Here is a 25,298-nt window from a genome sequence, read left to right as displayed (position 1 = left end):
CATAAGGACAATAACACAATGTATAGCCAGTGCTGTTATGTGTACCTAAACACAATTCACTTTGTATAGCAATGTTGTGATATGTACATGCTGGGTTGGGTTATTGGTGCAGGGTCCCTTTAAGAGCATCGGGAACGTGATGACGTCATGACGTTGGTTGCGTGATGACGTCATAGCCCCTGCACGGGGCTGAGCCTTCAGACCTCGTGGAGATTGATTAAAGTAAGACACGTTTTGTTTTTGCTTAAAGAAAAGTCTCAGCCTGTTGATTTCTATCGACTCCAACAACAGATGCATTTACTGGGTCAGTCAGGATATCAAGTATTTAGGAAGTTTAAGTTTCCCATTGGTTAAATGCATTCCTTTTGCATCACACTGAAACCTTTCTACTTAGTAAGAAGCTTTAATTCATTTAAGAATGGCTATTGATAACATCATGTAACATTACTTCACCTGGTCTTTATGTCACCCAGCATGCTGCAAGAAAGGAACAACAGCAACATTAATATTGTGCACAAGTATCTAATATATTTGAATTCATTTCAAACAGTTTATACATAAAAACTTCACACAGAGGGAGAAGAATGTGGGGAACAGACTCACCAGGGGCACAGTGGAGGGTGGAGATTGTCAAGGGGGTCTGGGGAGTGATTTGATGAAAGCAGCAATTGAGAGATATATGAGACAGAGCAGAGTGCGGCCCAACCATCTTCAGCTGCTTCATCAATGACCTTCCTGTGGTGTATGTAACCTGTTCCACCTTAAGAGAACTTAAGCCTGTTCCACCTTAAGAGATGTACTACTTTCTCTGGCTGCTGTATACGTAATACCGGTGGTGACCACCGGTATATAAGTACTGTGTAGTGATATTGCTGTTAGTATAGCCCTGACCTCCAACTAGTAAAGACCTGTTGAAACGTTATTCTTGTAGTCTGTGTCAGTAATTAATCTTAAATACAACTAGAACACACAGACTTAACAGTGGCGACGAGTCCGATTCTTACCCTGCGGCAGTTTATACCCACGGCGGCTTCGTCCACAGAACGGGCATCGAAGAGAGGCATCCACCCTCATCACCCTGCTGGAAGACATGTCGCGCGGCAGGCATCGAGAACCCGGAGTGCAGAAGATATCCTGAACTCGAAGCCTCCATCAGCGGCAGTCAGCTATCTTCCTTCTACCTCGGTGGTGGGTAAGCCGGTCAGCGACGCGAGCAGAAAGTCGGCCGCGTTGGCTGTACAGACGGGGAGGGAAGACGGAGGAATAAGGGCGGTGAGATCGATCGCGACCGGAGATAAGGGCCGGGCTGCATTCGGGCCAAAAGGCGCAGCGTGGGGACATCGATCGCGGCTGGTGATAAGGGCCGGGCCGCATTCGGGCCAAAAAGGCGCAGCGTCCGGGGCGACTGAAGGCGCGAGAGCCGCGGTGAAGGCGAACGCAGCCGGTGCTAATAACTGGGCTGCAAGAAGGGCTGCGAGGCGCGACATCGGGGAAGCACGAATGCCCGAGGGAGCCGCGGTGAAGCGGAGACAGCGTCGGGGGAGTTACTAACCGCTGGGAAAGGGGAGCAGCAGCGGCACGCCAAACGCCATTGCAGCCCGCGGGTGAAGAGGGCGAGTGCGGGAAAGACCGCCAAGCGCGGGAAACCGCCATTTTGTAGGCGGAGGACAAAGACAAGAGCAGGAAGCCGCCATCTTGGAAAAAGGGAAATCACTAAAAAAAAAATTGCAACGATGCCTAAACATGGGAACATTAATACCTTTGATAGCGACATCGAAGATTGGGCCACGTATGTAGAACGCATACAAAATTATTGTAAAGCAAATAAAATCCCAGATGATGAGAAAGCACTAACTTTATTACACTTAATGGGTGCGAAGACATACGGGCAATTGAAACACCTTTTATCACCAGATGAACCGGCGGAGAAGACGTTCGAGGAGATTGTTACTGTCCTGAGAAATCATCTAAACCCCACGCCGCTGATGCTAGCGGAACGATTTAAATTTTACAGCAGAAAGCAGCTGAAAGATGAAAGCAATGCTGAATATTTAATGGAATTGCGTAAGCTAGCAAAGTACTGTCAGTTTGGAACGGGACTAACAGATGCGCTAAGAGATAAATTTGTGTGTGGATTATTAAAAGAAGATACACAAAAGCGACTGCTCGAGGAGAATGAGCTGACGCTTGAGAAAGCGGTCACTATGGCAGCATCACACGAAGTCGCAGCGAGAGGCACGGCAGTAATGCAGCTACGGTCACCGGAACTCAGTACAAATAAATTGGTTTTGAGTACTGTAAAATGTTATCGTTGTGGAAAGACAACGCACGATCAGAACCAGTGTTGGTTTAAAAACCAAGAATGCAGAACGTGTGGCAGGCTTGGCCACATAGCTAAAGTATGCCGGTCAGGAAAGAAGACCAGCAACAAAAAGTCACCGCACGGAAAATACATAAAGGTACACAAGGTGACAAAGAACAGTTCGAACGAACAGAAGTCAGATTCAGACGCCAGCAGTAATGAACTGGGTAGCTTAAGAGTACACAACGTTGGTAAGGATGCAGATCTCCAGACAATTTGGGTCACTCTTCAGATAGCAGGAGTCCAAGTAAAGATGGAATTGGACACTGGATCGGCATTGACGGTCATGAATAAGAAAGATTACAAAAGGTTATTCCAACATATTCCCCTACGGGATACGGAGATTATATTGAAAACATACACGGGGCAAAGAGTGTACCCCATCGGAAAGATAGAGGTAAAAGTGGTCCACAAGGGCAAAGAAAGCCAAGTAATGGACTTATATGTGCTACCTGAAGGAGGTCCACCACTACTGGGACGGGAGTGGATTAGGAAAATGAATATGGACTGGCACTCCTTAAAGGCACTAACGGTAGATTCCGGGGAAACAGATGTCAAACCTAAACGATTGTCCAGAATATTGGATGATGCTAAAGAGGTGTTCCAGCAGGGACTGGGAACACTGAGAGGAATTACGGCAAACATCAAGATTGATGAACATGCACACCCAAAATTTTTCAAAGCCAGACCGGTACCCTATGCAATACGACCTGCTGTAGAAGCGGAACTGGAAGCGCTAGACCGTTCAGGTGTACTGTCTAAGGTAGATTGGAGTGAGTGGGCTACGCCCATTGTTCCCGTTATGAAACATCCTTCGAGCAACAAGCCAGGACAACCAGGGAAGGTTCGCATCTGTGGAGACTTCAAGATCACCGTTAATCCGGTGCTTCACACGGTGCAGTATCCGCTTCCGCGGATTGAGGATATCTTCGCTTCGTTGTCTGGCGGGAAACACTTCACCAAGATAGACCTGGCGCAGGCGTACTTGCAGATGGAGGTTGAAGAAGAGTCATGCCAGTACCTCACGATCAACACGCATAGAGGTTTGTACCGGTATAATAGGCTGGTTTTTGGAGTGGCATCGGCTCCAGCAATTTGGCAGAGGGCCATGGAGCAGGTATTACAGGGAATTCCAGGCACACAATGTTACCTGGACGATATTCTGATTACAGGAGATGGTGATGAAGAACACCTCGCAAACTTGGAACTGGTGCTCAACAGACTGAAAGAGTATGGACTTCGAGTTAATCAGCAGAAATGTGAGTTCTTTCAGAAGCGGATCGCGTACTGTGGTCATGTCATTGACTGGGAGGGGCTTCATAAGTCTCCTGACAAGATAGAGGCAGTTGTAAAGGCTCCCGCTCCGGATAATGTCTCTCAGTTGAGGTCGTTTCTAGGATTGATTAACTATTACCATAAGTTTCTACCGAATCTATCCACGGTACTGCACCCGCTGAACGCTCTTTTACAGAAGGGGGTACCATGGGAATGGAGCGAAAACTGTAAGAAGGCATTTCGCAAAAGCAAAGAATTGATCATCTCAGAGGAAGTGTTGGCTCACTTCAACCCGACACTGCCTATTCGGTTGGCTTGTGATGCTTCTCCATATGGTATTGGGGCAGTACTCTCACACAAGTTGCCAAATGCCACGGAAAGGCCAGTCGCGTTTGCATCCAGATCATTGACCTCCGCTGAGCGCAACTATGCGCAGATCGATAGGGAGGCTCTCAGCCTTGTATGGGGAGTGAAGAAGTTTAATCATTACCTGCAGGGCCAAAAATTCACACTTCTGACAGACCATCAGCCGTTGGTATCCATTTTTAACCCTAAGAAGGGTGTTTCGGTGATGACAGCACAGAGACTCCAGAGATGGTCCCTTTTCCTAGGGGCACATCAATATCAAATAGAATTCAAAGGTACAAAGCAGCATGGCAATGCTGATGGGCTGTCGCGCCTGCCACTACCTGAAGAAGAAGAGACGACGAAAGTTGACCCTGTTGAGTTATTTCATTCGACCATCATCGAGTGTTTACCAGTCACCAATGCAAGTATTGAAAGAGAAACCAGGAACGACCCGGCACTGTCCCAAGTCTACGAGGTGACAGTGAAGGGATGGCCAACACATGGTGATCCTCTGTTACCGGCATTCTCGGCAAGGCGAGACCAGCTGTCCGTTTGCCATGGTACTTTGATGTACGGGACAAGAGTGATTATTCCTCCCAAGTTAAGGGAAAGAGTTCTAAAGGAACTGCATGAAGGTCATCTGGGGGGAGTTAAGATGAAAAGTCTTGCTAGGGCTTATGTATGGTGGCCGGGTATTGACCAACAGATAGAGGAGTTGACGAAAAGCTGCGCTGGGTGCCAAAAAGTGCAAAATGCACCTCCGAACGCACCGCTACACCCATGGGAATGGCCTTCAGCCCCATGGCAACGCGTACATATTGACTTTGCTGGTCCATGTTCCTAATTGCGGTGGACGCATATTCCAAATGGCCAGAAGTGATCAAGATGAATACCACTACTTCAGAAAAGACAATTGCGGTGTTAAGAACAATATTCGCAAGGAACGGATTGCCAGAACAGATATGTTCGGACAACGGACCACAGTTCATGTCGGAAGAATTCCAAAAATTCTTAAAGAAGAATGGGGTGAAACATTATACCTCTGCCCCATATCATCCGGCGACAAACGGGTTGGCCGAGAGATTTGTCCAAACATTCAAAAAGGCAATAAAGGCCATGAACGATGATCAGATTCCGCTACAACACAAAGTGGACAATTTCCTAATGGCATATCGAAACGCCGCTCATGCAGTAACTAACCAAAGTCCTGCCATGATGTTTTATAACAGGAGGTTGCGGTCCAGGTTGGACTTGTTAAAACCAAATGTGCGGAGGGAAGTGGAAAACAAACAGTTCCGGCATATTAATAACAAGACCACTCGAAGTTTCAACGTAGGACAACCAGTGTTGGCAAGGGACTATGGAAACGAAAAATGGCAGTCCGGAACAATTCGGGCCAGACAAGGACCTCTGATGTACACAGTAGATATTGGTAACAATGTGATAAGGCGTCATGCAGATCAACTGGTAGAATCGAGAGCAAGGGTCGAACCCATGGTTGCGAAAGAGACAACTGTGGAAGACGTTAATGAACCTGAAGCATCTACCTCGGCAGGAAATGTACCTGATGATGACGTCCAATACATAGGAAACCAACTAGAGGAGTCACCTCAGCAACAAGAATCAGAGACCACTGAAAGGCGTTATCCAACCCGAATCAGAAGGCCTCCTGAGAGACTGAACCTTTGAACTGTTTATACCTGAAGTTATATATGTATATATGTTATTATATTATGTTAAATGGGGATATGACTGTTAAGCTAAAAAGGGAGGATTGTGGTGTATGTAACCTGTTCCACCTTAAGAGAACTTAAGCCTGTTCCACCTTAAGAGATGTACTACTTTCTCTGGCTGCTGTATACGTAATACCGGTGGTGACCACCGGTATATAAGTACTGTGTAGTGATATTGCTGTGAGTATAGCCCTGACCTCCAACTAGTAAAGACCTGTTGAAACGTTATTCTTGTAGTCTGTGTCAGTAATTAATCTTAAATACAACTAGAACACACAGACTTAACACTTCCCTTCAACATAAGGTCAGAAATGGGGATGTTCGCTGATGACTGCACAGTGTTCAGCGCCATTCGCAACTCCACAGGTAATGAAGCAGTCCATGCCCGCATGCAACAAGACCTGGACGATGTTCAGGCTTGGGCTGATAAGTGGCAGGTAACATCGCACCACAGAAGTGCCAGGCAATGACTAAGTCCAACAAGCGAGAGTCTAACCACCACCCCTTGACATTCAATAGCATTACCACCGCCGAATCCCACACTTTCAACATCCTCGGGGTCACCATTAACCAGAAACTTAACTGGACCAGTCACATAAATACTGTGGCAACAGGAGCAGGTCAGAGGCGAGGTATTCTGTGGCGAGTGTCTCACCTCCTGACTCCCCAAAGCCTTTCCACGATCTACAAGGCACAAGTAAGGAGTGTGATGGAATACTCTCCACTTGCCTGGATGAGTGCAGCTCCAACACTCAAGAAGCTCAACACCATCCAGCAGCCCACTTGATTGGTACCCCATCCACCACCTCAAACATTCACTCTCTCCACCACCGACGTACCGTGGCTGCAGTGTGTACCATCTACAAGATGCACTGCAGCAACTCGCCAAGGCTTCTTCGGCAGCACCTCCCAAACCCACGACCTCTTCCACCTAGAAGGACAAGGGCAGCAGGTGCATGGGAACACCACCACCTCCAAGTCACACACCATCCTGACTTAGAAGTCTATCGCCGATCCTTCATCGTCGCTGGGTCAAAATCCTGGAACTCCCGAACCTAACAGCACTGTGGGAGTACCATCACCACACGGACTGCAGCAGTTCAAGGCGGCGGCTCACCACCACCTTCTCAAGGGCAACTAGGGATAGGCAATAAATGCTGGCATTGCCAGCGATGCCCTGATCCCATAAACGAATTAAAAAAAAATTTTTTTTAATTTACTAAACTGTGGAAGAGCCACATGCGTCACAATGGACTCCTTGGTCCTGGGCGCACCTCCGTCACAATGGACTCCTTGGTCCGGGCGCACCTCCGTTCCCGTGTAACTATCCAGAGATTGGCAAAATTAAAGAAATTTATCTTAAGACAAAAAGTTAAATTAAAGAAACAGAGTTTGACTTCATTATGCCAATTAAGTACTTTTGAAGAGTAGTCACTGTTGTAATGTAGGATATAATGGCAGCCAATTTGCACACAGCAAGGTCCCACAAACAGCAATGAGATAATGATCAGATAATCTGTTTTTAGCGATGTTGGTTGAGCGATAAATATTGGCCAGGACAATGGGAGAACTCCCCTGCTCGTCTTCAAATAGTACCATGGGAACTTTTACATCCACCTGAGAGGGCAGACGGAACCTTGGTTTAATGTCTCATCCTGCACTGAAGTGCCAGCCTAGATTATGTGCTCAAGTTTCTGATAGGACTTGAATATGATCTTCTGAGTCAGAGGCAAGTGTGCTGCCACTGAGCCATGGCTGACACCTTAGGAAGCAGTGACCATAAATTAATTAGATTCGCATTGAGACTATAATACTTCATCCAGGAATGGGATTCAGACACTTCCTGTGGAGGGGTTTGGACACTTCCTGTGGGGGGGAGGGATTCGGACACTTCCTGTGGGGGGGGGGTTCGGACACTTCCTGTGGGGGGAGGGGGTTCGGACAGTTCCTGTGGGGGGGGTCCGGACACTTCCTGTGGGGGGGGGGTCGGACACTTCCTGTGGGGGGGGGTTTGGACACTACCTGCAGGGGGAGGGGGTTCGGATACTTCCTGCAGGGGGAGGGGGTTCGGACAGTTCCTGTGGGGGGGGTCTGGACACTTCTTGTGGAGGGGGGGGTGCGGACACTTCCTGTGGGGGGAGGGGTTCGGACAGTTCCTGTGGGTGGGGTCCAGACACTTCCTGTGGGGGGGGGAGTTTGGACACTTCCTGTGTGGGAGGAGGTTCGGACACTCCCTGTGGGGGGAGGGGGTTCAGACAGTTCCTGTGGGGGGGTGTTTGGACACTTCCTGTGGGGGGAGGGCACTTCCTGTGGGGGGGGTCCGGACACTTCCTGTGGGAGGGGGTTGGGACAGTTCCTGTGGGGGGGGGGTTGGGACACTTCCTGTGGGGGGGAGGGATTCGGACACTTCCTGTGGGGGGGGGTTCGGACACTTCCTGTGGGGGGAGGGGGTACGGACAGTTCCTGTGGGGGGGGTTCGGACACTTCCTGTGGGGGCGGTTCGGACACTTCCTGTGGGGGGGTGTTTCGGACACTTCCTGTGGGGGGGCTCGGACACTTCCTGTGGGGGGGGTTCGGACACTTCCTGTGGGAGGGGTTCGGACACTTTCTGTGGGGGGGGAGTTTGGACACTTCCTGTGGGGGGAGGGGGTTCGGACACTTCCTGTGGGGGGTGTTCGGACACTTCCTGTGGGAGGGGTTCAGACACTTCCTGTGGGGGGTTTCGGACACTTCCTGTGGGGGAGGGGTCGGACACTTCCTGTGGGAGGGGTTCAGACACTTCTGTTGGGGGGGGGTTCAGACACTTCCTGTGGGGGGGTTCGGACATTTCCTGTGGGAGGGGTTCGGACACTTCCTGTGGGGGGGGTTCGGACACTTCCTGTGGTGGGGGTTCGGACACTTCCATTGGGGGGGCGTTCAGACATTCCTGTGGGGGGGTTCGGACACTTCCTGTGGGGGGGCTCGGACACTTCCTGTGGGGGGGTTCCGGACACTTCCTGTGGGGGGAGGGGGTTCGGACAGTTCCTGTGGGGCGGGCTCGGACACTTCCTGTGGGGGGGTCTGGACACTTCCTGTGGGGGGAGGGGGTTCGGACACTTCCTGTGGGGGGGGTTCGGACACTTCCTGTGGGAGGGGTTCAGACACTTCCTGTGGGGGGTTTCGGACACTTCCTGTGGGGGGGGTCCGGACACTTCCTGTGGGGGGAGGGGGTTTGGACAGTTCCAGTGGCGGAGGGTCGGACACTTCCTGTGGAGGGGGTTTTGACACTTCCTGTGGGGGGAGTTTCGGACAGTTCCTGTGGGGGGGGTCCGTACACTTCCTGTGGGGGGGTTTTGACACTTCCTGTGGGGGAAGGGGGTTCGGACAGTTCCTGTGGGGGTGCCTGGACACTCCCTCTGGGGGGGTTCCGGACACTTCCTGTGTGGGGGGGGGTTTGACACTTCCTGTGGGGGGAGGGGGTTCCGGAAAGTTCCTGTGGGATAGGTCCAGACACTTCCTGTGGGGGGAGGGGGTTCGGAAAGTACCTGTGGGGGAGGTCCGCACACTTCCTGTGGGGCGTTCGGACAGTTCCTGTGGGGGGGGGGTTCAGACACTTCCTGTGGGGGGGTTCGGACAGTTCCTGTGGGGGGGGGGTTCGGACACTTCCTGTGGGGTGGGTTCGGACACTTCCTGTGGGGGGGGGGGGTTCGGACACTTCCTGTGGGGTGGGTTCGGACACTTTCTGTGGGGGGGTTTCGGACAGTTCCTGTGGGGGGGCTCGGACACTTCCTGTGGGGGGGGTTCGGACACTTCCTGTGCGGGGGATCGGACACTTTCTGTGGGGGGGTTCGGACACTTCCTGTGGGGGGGGTTCGGACACTTCCTGTGGGGGTGGTCAGACACTTCCTGTGGGGGGTTTTGGACACTTCCTGTGGGGGGAGGGGGTTCGGACACTTCCTACGGGGGGGGTTCGGACACTTCCTGTGGGGGGGGTTCGGACAGTTCCTGTGGGGGTGGTCCGGACACTTCCTGTGTGGGGGGGGTTCGGACACTTCCTGCGGGGGGAGTTTGGACACTTCCTGTGGGGCGGGAGCAGTTTGGACACTTTCTGTGGGGGGGTTTCGGACAGTTCCTGTGGGGGGGCTCGGACACTTCCTGTGGGGGGGGTTCGGACACTTCCTGTGCGGGGGATCGGACACTTTCTGTGGGGGGGTTCGGACACTTCCTGTGGGGGGGGTTCGGACACTTCCTGCGGGGGGGGTTCGGACACTTCCTGTGAGGGGGGGTTCGGACACTTCCTGTGGGGGGGGTTCGGACAGTTCCTGTGGGGGGGGGTCCGGACACTTCCTGTGTGGGGGGGGTTCGGACACTTCCTGCGAGGGAAGTATGGACACTTCCTGCGGGGTGGGGTTCGGACACTTCCTGTGGGGCGGGGGCAGTTTGGACACTTCCTGTGGGGGGAGGGGGTTCGGGCAGTTCCTGTGGGGGGGGGTCCAGACACTTCCTGTGGGGGTGTGGGTTTGGACACTTCCTCTGGGGGGGGTCGGAAAGTTCCTGTGGGGGGCGGTCCGGACACTTCCTGTGGGGGGAGGGGGTTCGGACACTTCCTGTGGGTGGAGGGGGTTCGGACACTTCCTGTGGGGAGGGGGTTCGGGCACTTCCTGTGGGGGGGTTCAGACACTTCCTGTAGGGGGGGGGGGTTCGGGCAGTTCCTGTGGGGGTGGGTTCGGACACTTCCTGTGGGGTGGGTTTGGACACTTCCTGTGGGGGGGGAGTTTGGACACTTCCTGTGGGGGGGGTCAGACTCTTCCTGTGGGGGGGAGGGGGTTCGGACACTTCCTGTGGGGGCGTTCGGAGACTTCCTGTGGGGGGGGTTCAGACACTTCCGGTGGGGGGTTTCGGACACTTCCTGTGGGAGGGGTTCGGACACTTCCTGTGAGGGGGGTTCGGACACTTCCTGTGGGGGGGTCCGGACACTTCCTGTGGGGGGGGTTCGGACACTTCCTGTGGGGGGGTCCGGACACTTCCTGTGGGGGGGGTTCGGACACTTCCTGTGGGGGGGGGTTCGGACACTTCCTGTGGGGGGGTGTTTCGGACACTTCCTGTGGGGTGGCTCGGACACTTCCTGTGGGGGGGGTTCGGACACTTCCTGTGGGGGGGTTCGGACACTTCCTGTGGGGGGGTTTGGACACTTCCTGTGGGGGGGGTTCGGACAATTTATGTGGGGGTGTTCGGACAGTTCCTGTGGGGGTGGTTCGGACACTTCCTGTGGGGGGGTTCGGACACTTCCTGTGGGGGAGGGTTCAGAGACTTCCTGTGGGGGTTTTCGAACTCTTCTTGTGGGGGGGGGTTCAGACACTTCCTGTAGGGGGGGGGGTTCAGAGACTTCCTGTGGGGGAGTTCAGACACATCCGGTGGGGGGGGTTCAGAGACTTCCTGTGCGGGGGGTTCGGACATTCCCTGTGGGGGGGGTTCAGAGACTTCCTGTGGGGGGGTTCGGACACTTCCTGTGGGGGATCTGACACTTCCTGTGTGGGGATCTGACACTTCCTGTGGGGGGGTTCGGACACTTCCTGTGGGGGGTGGTTCGGGCACTTCCTGTGGGGGGTGGTTCGGGCACTTCCTGTGGGGGGTGGTTCGGGCACTTCCTGTGGGGGGTGGTTCGGGCACTTCCTGTGGGGGGTGGTTCGGGCACTTCCTGTGGGGGGGTTCGGACACTTCCTGTGGGGGGTGGTTCGGGCACTTCCTGTGGGGGGTGGTTCGGGCACTTCCTGTGGGGGGGGGGTTCGGACACTTCCTGTGGGGGTGGTTGGACACTTCCTGTGGGGGTGTTCGGACACTTCCTGTGGGGGGGTGCGGACACTTCCTGTGGGGGGATGTTCAGAAACTTCCTGAGGGGGGGTTCAGAGACTTCCTGTGGGGGGGTTCAGAGATTTCCTGTGGGGGGAGTGTTCAGAGACTTCCTGTGGGGGGGTTCGGACACTTCCTGTGGGGGGGTTCGGACACTTCCTGTGGGGGGGTTCGGACACTTCCTGTGGGGGGGTTCGGACACTTCCTGTGGGGGGGTTCAGAGACTTCCTGTGGGGGGGTTCAGAGACTTCCTGTGGGGGGGTTCAGACACTTCCTGTGGGGGTGGGTTTCGGACAGTTCCTGTGGGGGGGGCGTTCAGACACTTCCTGTGGGGGGTGTTCAGACACTTCCTGTGGGGGGGGTTCGGACACTTCCTGTGGGGGGGTTCGGACAGTTCCTGTGGGGGTGGTTCGGACACTTCCTGTGGGGGGTTCGGACACTTCCTGTGGGGGAGGGTTCAGAGACTTCCTGTGGGGGTTTTCGAACTCTTCTTGTGGGGGGGGGTTCAGACACTTCCTGTAGGGGGGGGTTCAGAGACTTCCTGTGGGGGAGTTCAGACACATCCGGTGGGGGGGGTTCAGACACTTCCTGTGGGGGGCGGTTCAGAGACTTCCTGTGCGGGGGGTTCGGACATTCCCTGTGGGGGGGGTTCAGAGACTTCCTGTGGGGGGGTTCGGACACTTCCTGTGGGGGGATCTGACACTTCCTGTGGGGGGATCTGACACTTCCTGTGGGGGGGGGGTTCGGACACTTCCTGTGGGGGTGGTTGGACACTTCCTGTGGGGGGATCTGACACTTCCTGTGGGGGGGTTCGGACACTTCCTGTGGGGGGTGGTTCGGGCACTTCCTGTGGGGGGTGGTTGGACACTTCCTGTGGGGGTGGTTGGACACTTCCTGTGGGGGTGTTCGGACACTTCCTGTGGGGGTGATCGGACACTTCCTGTGGGGGGGTGCGGACACTTCCTGTGGGGGGATGTTCAGAAACTTCCTGAGGGGGGGTTCAGAGACTTCCTGTGGGGGGGTTCAGAGATTTCCTGTGGGGGGAGTGTTCAGAGACTTCCTGTGGGGGGGCTTCAGACACTTCCTCTGGGGGGGGTTCAGAGACTTCCTGTGGGGGGGTGTTCAGAGACTTCCTGTGGGGGGGTTCAGACACTTCCTGTGGGGGTGATCGGACACTTCCTGTGGGGGGGTGCGGACACTTCCTGTGGGGGGATGTTCAGAAACTTCCTGAGGGGGGGTTCAGAGACTTCCTGTGGGGGGGTTCAGAGATTTCCTGTGGGGGGAGTGTTCAGAGACTTCCTGTGGGGGGGCTTCAGACACTTCCTCTGGGGGGGGTTCAGAGACTTCCTGTGGGGGGGTGTTCAGAGACTTCCTGTGGGGGGGTTCAGACACTTCCTGTGGGGGGGTTCGGACACTTCCTGTGGGGGGGTTCAGAGACTTCCTGTGGGGGGGTTCAGACACTTCCTGTGGGGGGGTTCGGACACTTCCTGTGGGGGGGTTCGGACACTTCCTGTGGGGGGGTTCAGAGACTTCCTGTGGGGGGGTTCAGAGACTTCCTGTGGGGGGGTTCAGACACTTCCTGTGGGGGTGGGGTTCGGACAGTTCCTGTGGGGGGGGCGTTCAGACACTTCCTGTGGGGGGTGTTCAGACACTTCCTGTGGGGGGGGGTTCAGACACTTCCTGTGGGGGGTGTTCAGACACTTCCTGTGGGGGGGGTTCGGACACTTCCTGTGCGGGGGGTTCGGGCACATCCTGTGGGGGAGGGGTTTGGACACTTCCTGTGGGAGGTTTTCCGACACTTCCTCATAGAGTCATAGAGTTATACAGCACAGAAAGAGGCCCTTTGGCCCATTGCATCCATGCCAGCCATCAAGCCCTGTCTAATCTAATCCCATTTTCCAGCATTTGGTCCGTAGCCTTGTATGCTATGGCATTTCAAATGCTCATCCAAATGCTTCTTGAAAGATCTGAGGGTTCCTGCCTCTACCACCCTTTCAGGCAGTGAGTTCCAGATTCCAACCACCCTCTGGGTGAAAAAGTTCTTCCTCAAATCTCCTCTAAACCTCCTGCCCCTTAGCTTGAATCTATGCCCCCTTGTTATTGACCCCTCTACTAAGGGAAAAAGTTCCTTTCTATCTACCCTATCTATGCCCCTCATAATTTTGTACACCTCAATCAGGTCCCCCCTCAGCCTTCTCTGCTCCAAGGAAAACAACCCCAGCCTGTCCAGTCGTTCTTCATAGCTGAAGCGCTCCAGCCCAGGTAACATCCTGGTAAATCTCCTCTGCACCCTCTCCAAAGCAATCACATCCTTCCTATAGTGTGGCGACCAGAACTGCACACAGTATTCCAGCTGTGGCCTAACCAGCGTTTTGTACAGCTCCATCATAACCTCCCTGCTCTTATATTCTATACCTCGGCTAATGAAGGCAAGTATCCCATATATGCAGGTGCAGCAAGTGATTAAGAAGGCCAATGGAATGTTGGCTTTCATTGCTAGGGGGATAGAATATAAAAATAGGGAGGCATTGCTTCAGTTGTACAAGGTATTGGTAAGACCGCACCTGGAATACTGCGTACCGTTTTGGTGTCCATACTTAAGAAAGGACATACTTGCTCTCGAGTCAGTACAAAGAAGGTTCACTCAGTTAATCCCGGGGATGAGGGGATGGACATATGAGGGGAGGTTGAGTAGATTGGGACTCTACTCATTGGAGTTCAGAAGAATGAGAGGCGATCTTATTGAAACATATAAGATTGTGAAGGGGTTGGATCGGGTGGATGCGGGGAGGGTGCTCCCGATGATGGGTGAAACTAGAACTAGGGGGCATAGTCTTAGAATAAGGGGCTGCTCTTTCAAAACTGAGATGAGGAGGAACTACTTCACTCAGAGGGTGGTAGGTCCATGGAATATGTTGCCCCAAAAAGCTGTAGAAGCTACATCATTACATAAATTTAAAACAGAAATAGACAGTTTCCTAGAAGTAAAGGGAATTAAGGGTTACGGGGAGCGGGCAGGAATTTGGACATGAGTCTAGGTCCGGATCAGTCATGGCCCTGTGGGTAGCGGAGCGGGCCCAGGGGCCGTGTAGCCTGATCCTGCTCCTATTTCGTGTGTCTAATTCTGTTAGATTCAGGAGATGGTTCTGTGATAGTGGATTGGCGGTTAGGATCAGATCAGCCATGATCTTATTGAATGGCGGAGCAGGCTCGAGGGGCCGATTGGCCTACTCCTGCTCCTATTTCTTATGTTCTTATGCCTTTTTAACCACCTTATCCACCTGTTCTGCTGCCTTCAGGGATCTATGTACATGCACACCAAGGTCCCTCTGATCCTCTGTCTTTCCTAGGGTCTTACCATTCATTGTGTATTCCCTTGCCTTGTTAGTCCCTCCAAAATGCATCACCTCACACATTTCAGGGTTAAATTCCATTAGCCACTGTTCCGCCCATCTGACCAACCCATCTATATCGTCCTGCAGACTGAGGCTACCCTCCTCGCTATTTACCACCCCACCAATTTTCGTGTCATCTGCGAACTTACTGATCATACCTTTTACATTCACATCCAAATCATTAATGTAGACCACAAACAGCAAGGGACCCAGCACCGATCCCTGCGGTACCCCACTGGACACAGGCTTCCAGTCACAAAAACAACCTTCGACCATCACCCTCTGCCTTCTGCCACTAAGCCAGTTTTGGATCCAATGTGCCAAGGCACACTGGATCCCATGGGCTCTTACCTTCTTGACCAGTCTCCTGTGCGGGACTTTATCAAAAGCCTTACTGAAATCCATGTATACCACATCCACTGCCCTACCCTCATCCACACACCTAGTCACCCCCTCGAAAAATTCAAATTGGTCAGACATGATCTTCCCTTGACAAAGCCATGCTGACTATCCCTGATTAATCCTTGCCTCTCCAAGTGGAGACTAATTTTGTCCCTCAGAATTTTTTCCAATAATTTCCCTACCACTGATGTTAGGCTCACTGGCCTGTAATTCCCTGGTTTATCCCTACTACCCTTCTTGAATAATGGTACTACATTAGCTGTTCTCCAGTCCTCTGGCACATCCCCTGTGGCCAGAGAGGTTTTGAAAATTAGTGTCAGAGCCCCTGCAATCTCCTCCTTTGCCTCACACAGCAGCCTGGGATACATCTCATCCGGGCCTGGGGATTTATCCACTTTTAAGCCTGATAAAACCGCTAGTACCTCCTCCCTCTTGATGCTAATATGTTCAAGTATATCACAGTCCCCCTGCCCGATTTCTATGTCTACATCGTCCTTCTCCATAGTGAACACAGATGCAAAAAATTCATTTAAAACTCCACCTACATCTTCTGGCTCCACACACAGATTGCCACTTTGGTCCCTAATGGGCCCTACTCTTTCTCTAGTTATCCTCTTGCCCTTAATATACTTATAAAACACCTTAGGATTTTCCTTTATTTTGCTCGCCAGTGTTATTTCATGGCCCCTCCTCGCTCTCCTAATTTCTTTTTTAAGTATCCCCCTGCACTTTTTATACTCCTCTAGGGCTTCCTCTGTCTTTAGTCCTTTGTATCTGCCAAAAGCCCCCCTTTTTTTCCTAATCCATTCTCGTATATCCCTTGACATCCAAGGTTCCCTGGGCTTGTTGGTCCCACCCTTGACCTTTACGGGAACATGTTGCCATTGTACTCTCTCAATTTCCTTTCTGAAAGGCTCCCATTGCTCCGATGTGGATTTTCCTACAAGTAGCTGATCCCAGTCCACTTTGGCCAGATCCTGCCTTATATTAAAATCGGCCTTCCCCCAATTTAGAACCTTTATTTCCGGTCCATCTCTGTCCTTTTCCATGACTACCTTAAATCTCACCAAATTATGGTCACTGTCACCAAAGTGCTCACCTACTAACACTTCCACCACTTGCCCGGCCACATTTCCTAGAATTAGGTCCAGTACTGCCCCCTCTCTTGTAGGACTTTCTACATGCTGGCTCAAAAAGCTCTCCTGGATGCACTTTAAGGATTCTGCACCCTCTAAGCATTTCACACTCTGACTATCCCAGTTAATATTGGGGAAGTTGAAATCCCCCACTATTATTACCCTATTATTCCTGTGGGAGGTTTTCGGACACTTCCTGTGAGGGGGGTTTCGGACACTTCCTGTGGGGCGGGGTTCGGACACTTCCTGTGGGGTGGGGTTTCGGACACTTCCTGTGGAGAAGGGGTTCGGACACTTCCTGTGGGGGGGGGGGTTTGGACACTTCCTGTGAGGGGGGTTTGGACACTTCCTGTGGGGGGTTTCGAACACTTCCTGTGGGGGTGGGGTTCAGACGCTTCCTGTGGGGGTTGTTCGGACACTTCGGGCTGGATTTTCATTGAGAAGGGAGTCGGGTGGGAGGCGTGACTACAACTTTCGGGGTTGTAGTCCCGCCTCCATCGAGTTGTAGCCAACCCACACGATTTTGACTTGATTGACCTTGTTGAGCCCGCCCAGCAAGCTCAGCAGGCCAATTAAGGGCCACCCAGCAACAGGTGATGTCACAGATTGATATCTCATCTGTCAAGACCTTTTGACAGATGAAATATCAGTGTTTTACAGCTGTTTGAAGCTGTCAAACACTGACAATCTGTACTCCAAGTTAATTCCTTCCTGTCAGGATGATTTAGAGATCTCCCCGGAACAGAAAGCTGAATGCTGCAATTTTTGACAGATCGCGGCCATTCTGCTTTCTGTGCAGGTGAGATGAGGGACTCCTGCGACCTGAGGGAAGGAAGGCTGTAAAGGTATGTAAATGTAAGTAAAACTTCTTTAAACACTTTAAACACACCAAACACACTTACCTCTGCACTCATACACCCATCACTCACCTGAACACTGGACATCTCGACCCCTCCAAGCCCTTCACCCCGATGGCCCGCCTCGCTAACTTGGCGTGGTTTGGAGCCATCGGGAATCTCACATTTCAACAATGAAAATAGGGATTAGGCTAAAAACTGCCTGTTAACAGGCAGTTAATTGGCACCAATCCCCTTCCCGCCTCGGGGAGGCGGGTCCCAGCACGGGTCGGGTACCCGCCTCCTTTGAAACTGGCATGGAGGTGGGTTAGGGACGGGATGGGTTCGTGCCCCCCGATTTCGGGATTTTATCCCCCCACACGCCTCCAATCCCGACTCCACGGCCCAATGAAAATCCTGCCCTTCCTTGGGGTGGGGGGGAGGGGGGGGCGGGGTTCAGACACTTCCTGTGGGGGGAGGGGTTCAGACACTTCCTGTGGGGGAGGGAGGTTTGGACAATTCGGGGGCGATTTTGCCAGCCCTGGGGAGGCGGATATGGAGGCAGGACTGCCGGAGAAATGTCAGAATCTGGGAGCGGGTACCCAACCCGCCTCCATGCCATCTTCCCAGGAGGCGGGTATCCGACCCGCGCCGGGTCCCGTCTCCTCGAGGCGGGAAGAGGATTAGTGTCAATTAACTGCCTGTTAACAGGCAGTTTTTTGGCTAATCCCTATTTTAAGCTCTAAAGTGTGGGGTCTGCAGGGGTCAGAGGGGCCAAAATGTGTGCAGGTGAGTGATGAGTGCAAGTGTAGAGAGGTAGGTGTGTGAGGTGAGTGTAAAGTGTTTTAATGAGATTACTTACCTTTGCTTCTTCCTCCAGCCTTCATCCCTTTAGGCTGTGGAGCTTCCTCATCTCAGCGGCAGAGAAAGCAGAATGGCCACTGCATTCTTAAATGCAGCAGCCTCCTGCTTTCTGCTCAGGAAAGAGGTTTGGTGAGTCTTGAGTTCAAGGACTCACCAAAGAACAGAGATTGTCAGTGTTTGACAGCTTCTCAAAGCTTTCAAAATTTTTGACAGATGTAACGTCATACGCTGACGTTCTCTGTCACCGGCTTTCCCTTAATTGGCCTGCTAAGCCGCCGGGCAGGCTTAACAAAGTCAATCAACGGAAAATAGCATGGGTTGGCTGGACGTCAATGGAGGCGGGACTAAAACCTGACAAGTAGCTTTCCCGCCTCCATCATGCCCCATTGATAAAATCACCCGCTTCCTCTCTGCGGGGTTTGGACACTTCCTGTGTGGTGGAGGGGGGTGGGGGGTGCGGTTTGGACTCTTCTGATCTTTCTCTCTGGATATGAACATAACAAACGCAACTGCCTACCAATCAAAAAAGCTTGAGCGTAGGATCAGATGTAGTTGCAAATAACAAGACTCCATTTAGATTTTTGAGCATAAAATGTCCTGGGAATTTGGTGCTAATTTAAAGAGTACTCGTTCACATCACTCACCCAGGAATCAACAAGCTGATTTTTACTGCATAGGACACCAACATCCCCTGAACTTCACGGTCAGCTCCTTCCTTTAAACTGAAACAGAGAAAAGACAAGACTGATGTTACACTGTATAGCACCGAGGCACTCCATCAAACCCAGGTCCTCAAACGTAATGAATCTCCTTAGCTCCCTCAGTCTTCCCTTCCTGCTACAATCTTCTCAAACCTGAGCTTCAGATCACTCAAGCACTACTCCTTAATTTTTGTGACATGTATTATGGAACTTGCCCCTTCACCTGGTGTGCTGCACTATGAACCTTCGCCCTTCACCTGTGGCCTATTATCTTCACCTGGTGACTAGTACTTAGAACTTTAGTCCTTCACCTGGTGTCGTGTACGGTGGACCTTGTGTCCTAGTCTTTTCACCTGGTGACATGTACAACATGCCAGATCCTTTCATCTGGTGTTCTGTACTATGGACCGGGACCTTAGTTTTCAATAAAGAAAGTGGTTGATTTGCGTGGATTGTCCATACGTTGCTGCTAGGCATCCACTCGAAAACAAATGTTGAACTCAAATAAATCTAAAATATTAGTTGGATACTTTCCATAAAAAACATTACTTTAAATACCTTTAGCAATTTTTTATCGTCACTCTTTAGAAATTCTGTTCTTATGTCCTACTGCCTCGTTAGCGGTGAATCGGGACCATAACTCCCAGTGCCACCTGTCTTGAAGCCAACGTGATGTCATGGTGCCTGTAGAGAGGTCATGCCCTGCGCCACTTCCCCATGACCATGGTCATTAAAGCTGCACACTGTACAAGTCACGCTTGACTCACCCAAAGAGGACTCAAATGCATTTTCTCATCCTACTCCATAGTTTGTGCACAAGTGAGAAAATGCAGTGGGTGGGGAATGGATTATTCAAAGGGGTTCATACTGGCCTTTTAGCTCTAGGACTTGGGTTCAAATCTAGCCCAATCAGAGAGGACACAAATTGGTTCCTCTGATTGCTGGCCGTAAGGGCCCTTCATGATGTGAGTTTGGGCAGTTCCCAGTGCAGAACAAAATGGCTTAAATTCTGAATTGAGCAATTTCCACTGCTCTTCTTTGAATCCACACACCAGACTGTCATCAGGGATTTCTTTGGTGCGGGTCTCAGTGCTTCCACTTTCAGAAACGGTCTCCAAACCTTTCTGTTCCGGTTTTACCATAGGCACGATCGGGCTTTCCCAGTCACTGTGGTCGATTTTCTCAATTTTGCCCTCATGCTCCATGAGACCTAACTCCGCTGATATGCTTTCCTTTAGCGCATAGGGCTTAAAACTTTTAAACTTTGCCCTCTCCTTTACATTAAGGTGTACTTGAATACCTTTGAAGTGCCAGGTTTCGGACTGAATAAGGACTTATACTCTTCCATAAGTACATCTTGGTCTTGGGAGTGGTGCTCTTCTTAATATTGGCACAGTTTAACTTCAGTCTATGAAGCCAGCCTTGACCCATCAATGAGGGACCTTTGCCCTTAATCACAATTATAAACAATTGTTTCATCTAATTTTCTTATTTTACTTGAACTTCTATTTCCCAGAGGACTGGCAATGGGTGTTCAGAATAACTTTTCATCAAAATGTTGTTTACTTGTAGTGCAGTTCTCTGAAACATTTCTTCATGTGCTTTTGATGACATAATTGTTACGCCCGCCATCCAGATGGGGACCACGAATTCGTGTTACTCCTATCCTGTAATGGGATGTACAGGAAAATACGTCTCTTCTCCATCCGTATCACCTTATGGCATGGTTTGTTCCTCAGGTAGCTCGTGGAATCAATGGAGTGGACACTGGACTTTTGTCTTTGCCTCACAATGCTACGATGTGACTTGGGGCCTCCTTTTTTTATCTCCCTGCCTCCAATCCAGCAGCACCTACTGACATTTAAACATAGAAAACATAGAAGATAGGAGCAGGAGTAGGCCATTCGGCCCCTCGAGCCTGCTCCGCCATTCAATGAGATCATGGCTGATCATCCAAATTCAGTACCCGGTCCCTGCTTTCTCCCCATACCCCTTGATCCCTTTAGCTTTAAGAAATATATCCAACTCCTTCTTGAATATATTTAATGTATTGGCCTCTACTGCCTTCTGTGGTAGAGAATTCCACAGGTTCACCACTCTCTGGGTGAAGAAATTCCTCCTCATTTCTGTCCTAAATGGCCTACCCCTTATCCTTAGACTGTGACCCCTGGTTCTGGACTCCCTGACCATCGGGAACATCCTTTCTGCATCTAGTCTGTCCAGTCCTGTCAGAATTTTATAAGTTTCAATGAGATCCCCTCTCATTCTTCTAAACTCCAGCGCGTGCAAGCCCAATCAACCTAATCTCTCCTCATACGTCATTCCTGCCATCCCAGGTATCAGCCTGGTGCATCTTCGCTGAACTCCTTCCATGGCAAGAACATCCTTCCTCAGATAAGGCGACCAAAACTGCACACAATACTCAAGATGTGGTCTCACCAAGGCCCTGTACAACTGCAGCAAGACACCCTTGCTCCTATACTCAAACCCTCTCGCTAGGAAGGCCAACATGCCATTTGCCTTCTTAACCGCCTGCTGCACCTGCATGCTTACCTTCAGCGACTGGTGCACAAGGACACCCAGGTCTTGTTGCACTTCCCCTTCTCCCAATCTATTGCCATTCAGATAATAATCTGCCTTCCTGTTTTTGCCACCAAAGTGGATAACCTCGCATTTATCCACGTTATATTGCATCTGCCATGCTTTTGCCCAATCACCCAACCTGTCCAAATCATCCTGGAGTTTCTCAGCATCCTCCTCACAGCACACACGCCCACCCAGCTTTGTGTCGTCTGCAAATTTGGAGATAATACATCTAGTTCCCTTGTCTAGATCATTAATATGTATTGTGAATAGCTGGGGCCCAAGGACCGATCCCTGCGGTACTCCACTAGTCACTGCTTGCCACTTGGAAAAAGACCCATTTATTCCAACTCTTCGCTTTCTGTCTGCCAACCAGTTCTCTATCCAAGTCAATACCTTGCCCCCAATCCCATGTGCCTTAACTTTACACGCTAATCTCTTATATGGGACCTTATCAAAAGCCTTCTGAAAGTCCAAATACACCACATCCACTGGTTCTCCCTTATCTATTATACCAGTTACATCCTCAAAAAATTCCAGTAGATTAGTCAAGCACGATTTACCTTTTGTAAATCCATGTTGACTTTGTCCAATCCTGTCACTGTTTTCCAAGTGCTCTGCTATTACTTCTTTTATAATGGACTCTAGCATTTTCCCCACTACCGATGTCAGGCTTACCGGTCTATAATTCCCCGTTTTCTCTCTACCACCTTTTTTGAATAGTGGGATAACATTAGCTACCCTCCAATCCATGGGTACTGTTCCAGATTCCATCGAATGCTGGAAGATGATCAGCAAAGCATCAACTATTTCTCGGGCCACTTCCTTAAGTACCCTAGGATGTAGATTATCAGGCCCTGGGGATTTATCGGCCTTCAATCCCATCAATTTCCCCAACACCATTTCCCTTCACATACTGATTTCTTTCAGTTCCTCCCTTTCATCAGACCCTATGTTCCCCGACATCTCTGGGAGGTTATTTGCGTCCTCCTTTGTGAAGACAGAACCAAAATATGTATTTAATTGGTCTGCCATTTCTTTGTTCCCCATTATAAATTCCCCTGATTCTGACTGCAAGGGACCTACTCTTGACTTCACCAATCTTTTTCTCTTCACATATCTATAAAAGCTTTTACAGTCAGTTTTTATGTTCCCTGAAAGCTTACTCTCATATTCTATTTTCCCTTTCTTAATTAATCCCTTTGTCCTCCTTTGTTGAATCCTAAACTGCACCCAATCCTCAGATTTACTGCTTTTTCTGGCCAATTTATATGTCCTCTCCTTGGCTCTGATGCTATCCCTAATTTCCCTTGTTAGCCATGGTTGAGTCACCTTTTTTGTTTTATTTTTATGCCAAACTGGGATGAACAAATTCTGTAGTTCATGCATGCGGTCTTTGAATGTTTGCCATTGCCTATCCACCGTCAACCCTTTGAGTGACATTCCCCAATCAATCCTACCCAACTCACGCCTCATACCATCGTAGTTTACTTCATTTAAATTTAGGTCCCTAGTCTCTGAGTCTGTTGTATCCATGTGTTAATGGAGACACGGAATGCAGGAGTTGGTTTAACAGGTGCTTACTGAACAAAGTCTGGAGGTGAACTAAAAGATACAAGACGCTATACAGGCTTATATACCCAAGTGGTCACTACCAGTATTACAGTACACAGGGGCTCTTAAAGGCACATACACTACAATTCCTCCCCTTTTAGGTAATTAGTACATAACATTTTAAGTAATCATTAATTAACATGTTTACAAGAACAATAATCTACACATTTGCGGCAGTTAATCAATTATAAGTCAGTCTCTCTGGAGGCTTCCTGACTCGGTCCGGATAACGCCTCGGTGGTGTAGTAGTTTTCGGTGGTGTAGTAGGTTCTTTTGGCAAGGTCGATTCGGCTTGAATGCCAGTGTCGGGTTCATCTGGTTCCAGTATCACCAGATCGGAGGTAGATACTATGGGTATCTCTGCTTCATCATTAGGTGTATAGAGTTGTGGTGTAGGTTGTCCCTTTTCGGATGACTCTATGATCTGGTCAGCATGGCGCCTTATTATGCTTTCTCCAATGTCTACGGTATACATCAGCAGTCCTAGTCATGTACAAATAGTTCCAGACTGCCATTTCTCAGTACGGTAGTCCCGGGCCAAAACTTGTTGACCTATCTGGAAGGTTCTAGTTGGCCTTTCATTCATGCCTTGAAATTGCCGGTTCTCTACGTCCCTTCTGATGTTTGGCTTGATCAAATCCAGCCGGCATCTTAGTCTTCTATTGAAAAACATCATGGCGGGAGTTTGGTTTGGAACCACATGTGTTGCATTCCTGTACGCAAACAAGAAGTTATCTGCCTTATGCTGTAGATTTATGCCTTCATTACCCATGGCCTTTATGGCCTTCTTGAAGGTCTGGACAAACCTTTCAGCTAATCCATTGGTGGCGGGATGGTATGGGGCGGACGTGTAGTGCTTAACCCCATTGTTTTTTAAGAACTTCCTGAATTCTTCGGACACAAATTGCGGTCCATTATCAGAACAGATCTGTTCAGGCAGCCCATTCCTGGCAAATATGGTCCTTAATACTGTGATGGTTTTTTCCGTGGTGGTGGAGGACATCTTTATTACCTCCGGCCACTTGGAGTGTGCATCAACCGCGATTAAGAACATTGAGTCCATAAATGGACCAGCAAAGTCGATATGTACCCTTTGCCATGGAGATGAGGGCCACTCCCATGGATGTAGAGGGGCTTGTGGTGGGGCGTTTTGGACCTTCTGGCATCCTAGACAGCTCTTGGTCATTTCTTCGATGTCTCCATCGATACCTGGCCACCACACAAATGCTGTGGCTAGGTTCTTCATTTTCACTCCACCCAGATGCCCCTCGTGAAGCTCCTTTAGCACTTTATCCTGGAGTTTGGGTGGAATCACCACTCTGGATCCACACATCAAGGTTCCTCGGCACACTGACAGCTGTTCTCTTCTTTGCGAGAATGCTGGCAACAGTGGTTCGCCATGTGCTGGCCATCTCTTCACCGTTAAATCGTAGACTCGTGAAAGAGTCAGGTCATTTCGCGTTTCCTTTTCAATGGTAGAATTTGTTACTGGTAGACATTCCACTATGGTTGAGTGGAACATCTCCACTGGGTCCACTGTAGGTGCCTCTTCTACCGTTGGCAATGGTAGGCGCGATAAACCGTCAGCATTCCCATGCTGTTTTGATCCTTTGTATTCTATGTCATATTGGTGTGCCCCTAGGAAAAGGGACCACCTCTGTAGCCTTTGCGCTGTCATAATGGGAACGCCCTTTTTAGGGTTGAATATGGAGACGAGGGGTTGATGGTCAGTCAACAAGGTAAATTTTTGTCCGTGCAGGTAATGGTTGAATTTCTTCACTCCCCACACCAGGCTGAGTGCTTCCCTGTTGATTTGGGCATAGTTACGCTCAGCTGAGTTCAATGAGCATGACACAAAAGCTATCGGCCGCTCCGAGCCATCAGGGAATCTATGCGATAATACCGCTCCTACGCCGTAAGGGGATGCATCGCACGCCAGTCTGATTGGCAGTGATGGGTTGTAATGAGCCAACACTTCCTTGGACGTGATCAAGCCTTTGCATTTATGGAAGGCACGTTTACAGTCTTCGCTCCATTTCCAAATTACTCCCGTTTATAGCAGTGCGTTAAGAGGGTGCAGAACAGTTGACAAGTTCGGTAAAAATTCATGATAGTAATTTATCAATCCCAGGAACGACCTTAATTGTGAGGCATTTTCAGGTGCTGGGGCTTTTATGACCGCTTCAATTTTTTCAGGTGACTTATGCAACCCTTCTTCGT

General features: G+C 50.7%; 1 protein-coding gene across 1 annotated transcript in view; it reads right to left on the bottom strand.

The window, feature by feature from the left end:
• The window catches only part of LOC147116000 (S-arrestin-like), a 179,440-nt gene that overhangs the window by 18,825 nt on the left and 135,317 nt on the right, over window positions 1–25,298 (bottom strand). The window contains exons 12-13 of the mRNA XM_085990708.1: window positions 18,825–18,902; window positions 454–477 (exon numbers count right to left, since the gene is read on the bottom strand). Coding sequence (XP_085846834.1) covers window positions 454–477; window positions 18,825–18,902 — 102 coding nt within the window. The remainder of the gene's footprint in view (window positions 1–453; window positions 478–18,824; window positions 18,903–25,298) is intronic.

Source organism: Somniosus microcephalus, chromosome 6 (assembly GCF_052327205.1).
Source record: "Somniosus microcephalus isolate GS21.2 chromosome 6, FLI_Smic_1.0, whole genome shotgun sequence".
Taxonomy (NCBI): Eukaryota; Metazoa; Chordata; class Chondrichthyes; order Squaliformes; family Somniosidae; genus Somniosus; species Somniosus microcephalus.
The sequence above is the reverse complement of the archived record's forward strand: the minus strand, read 5'-3'. Positions and strand labels throughout refer to the sequence as shown.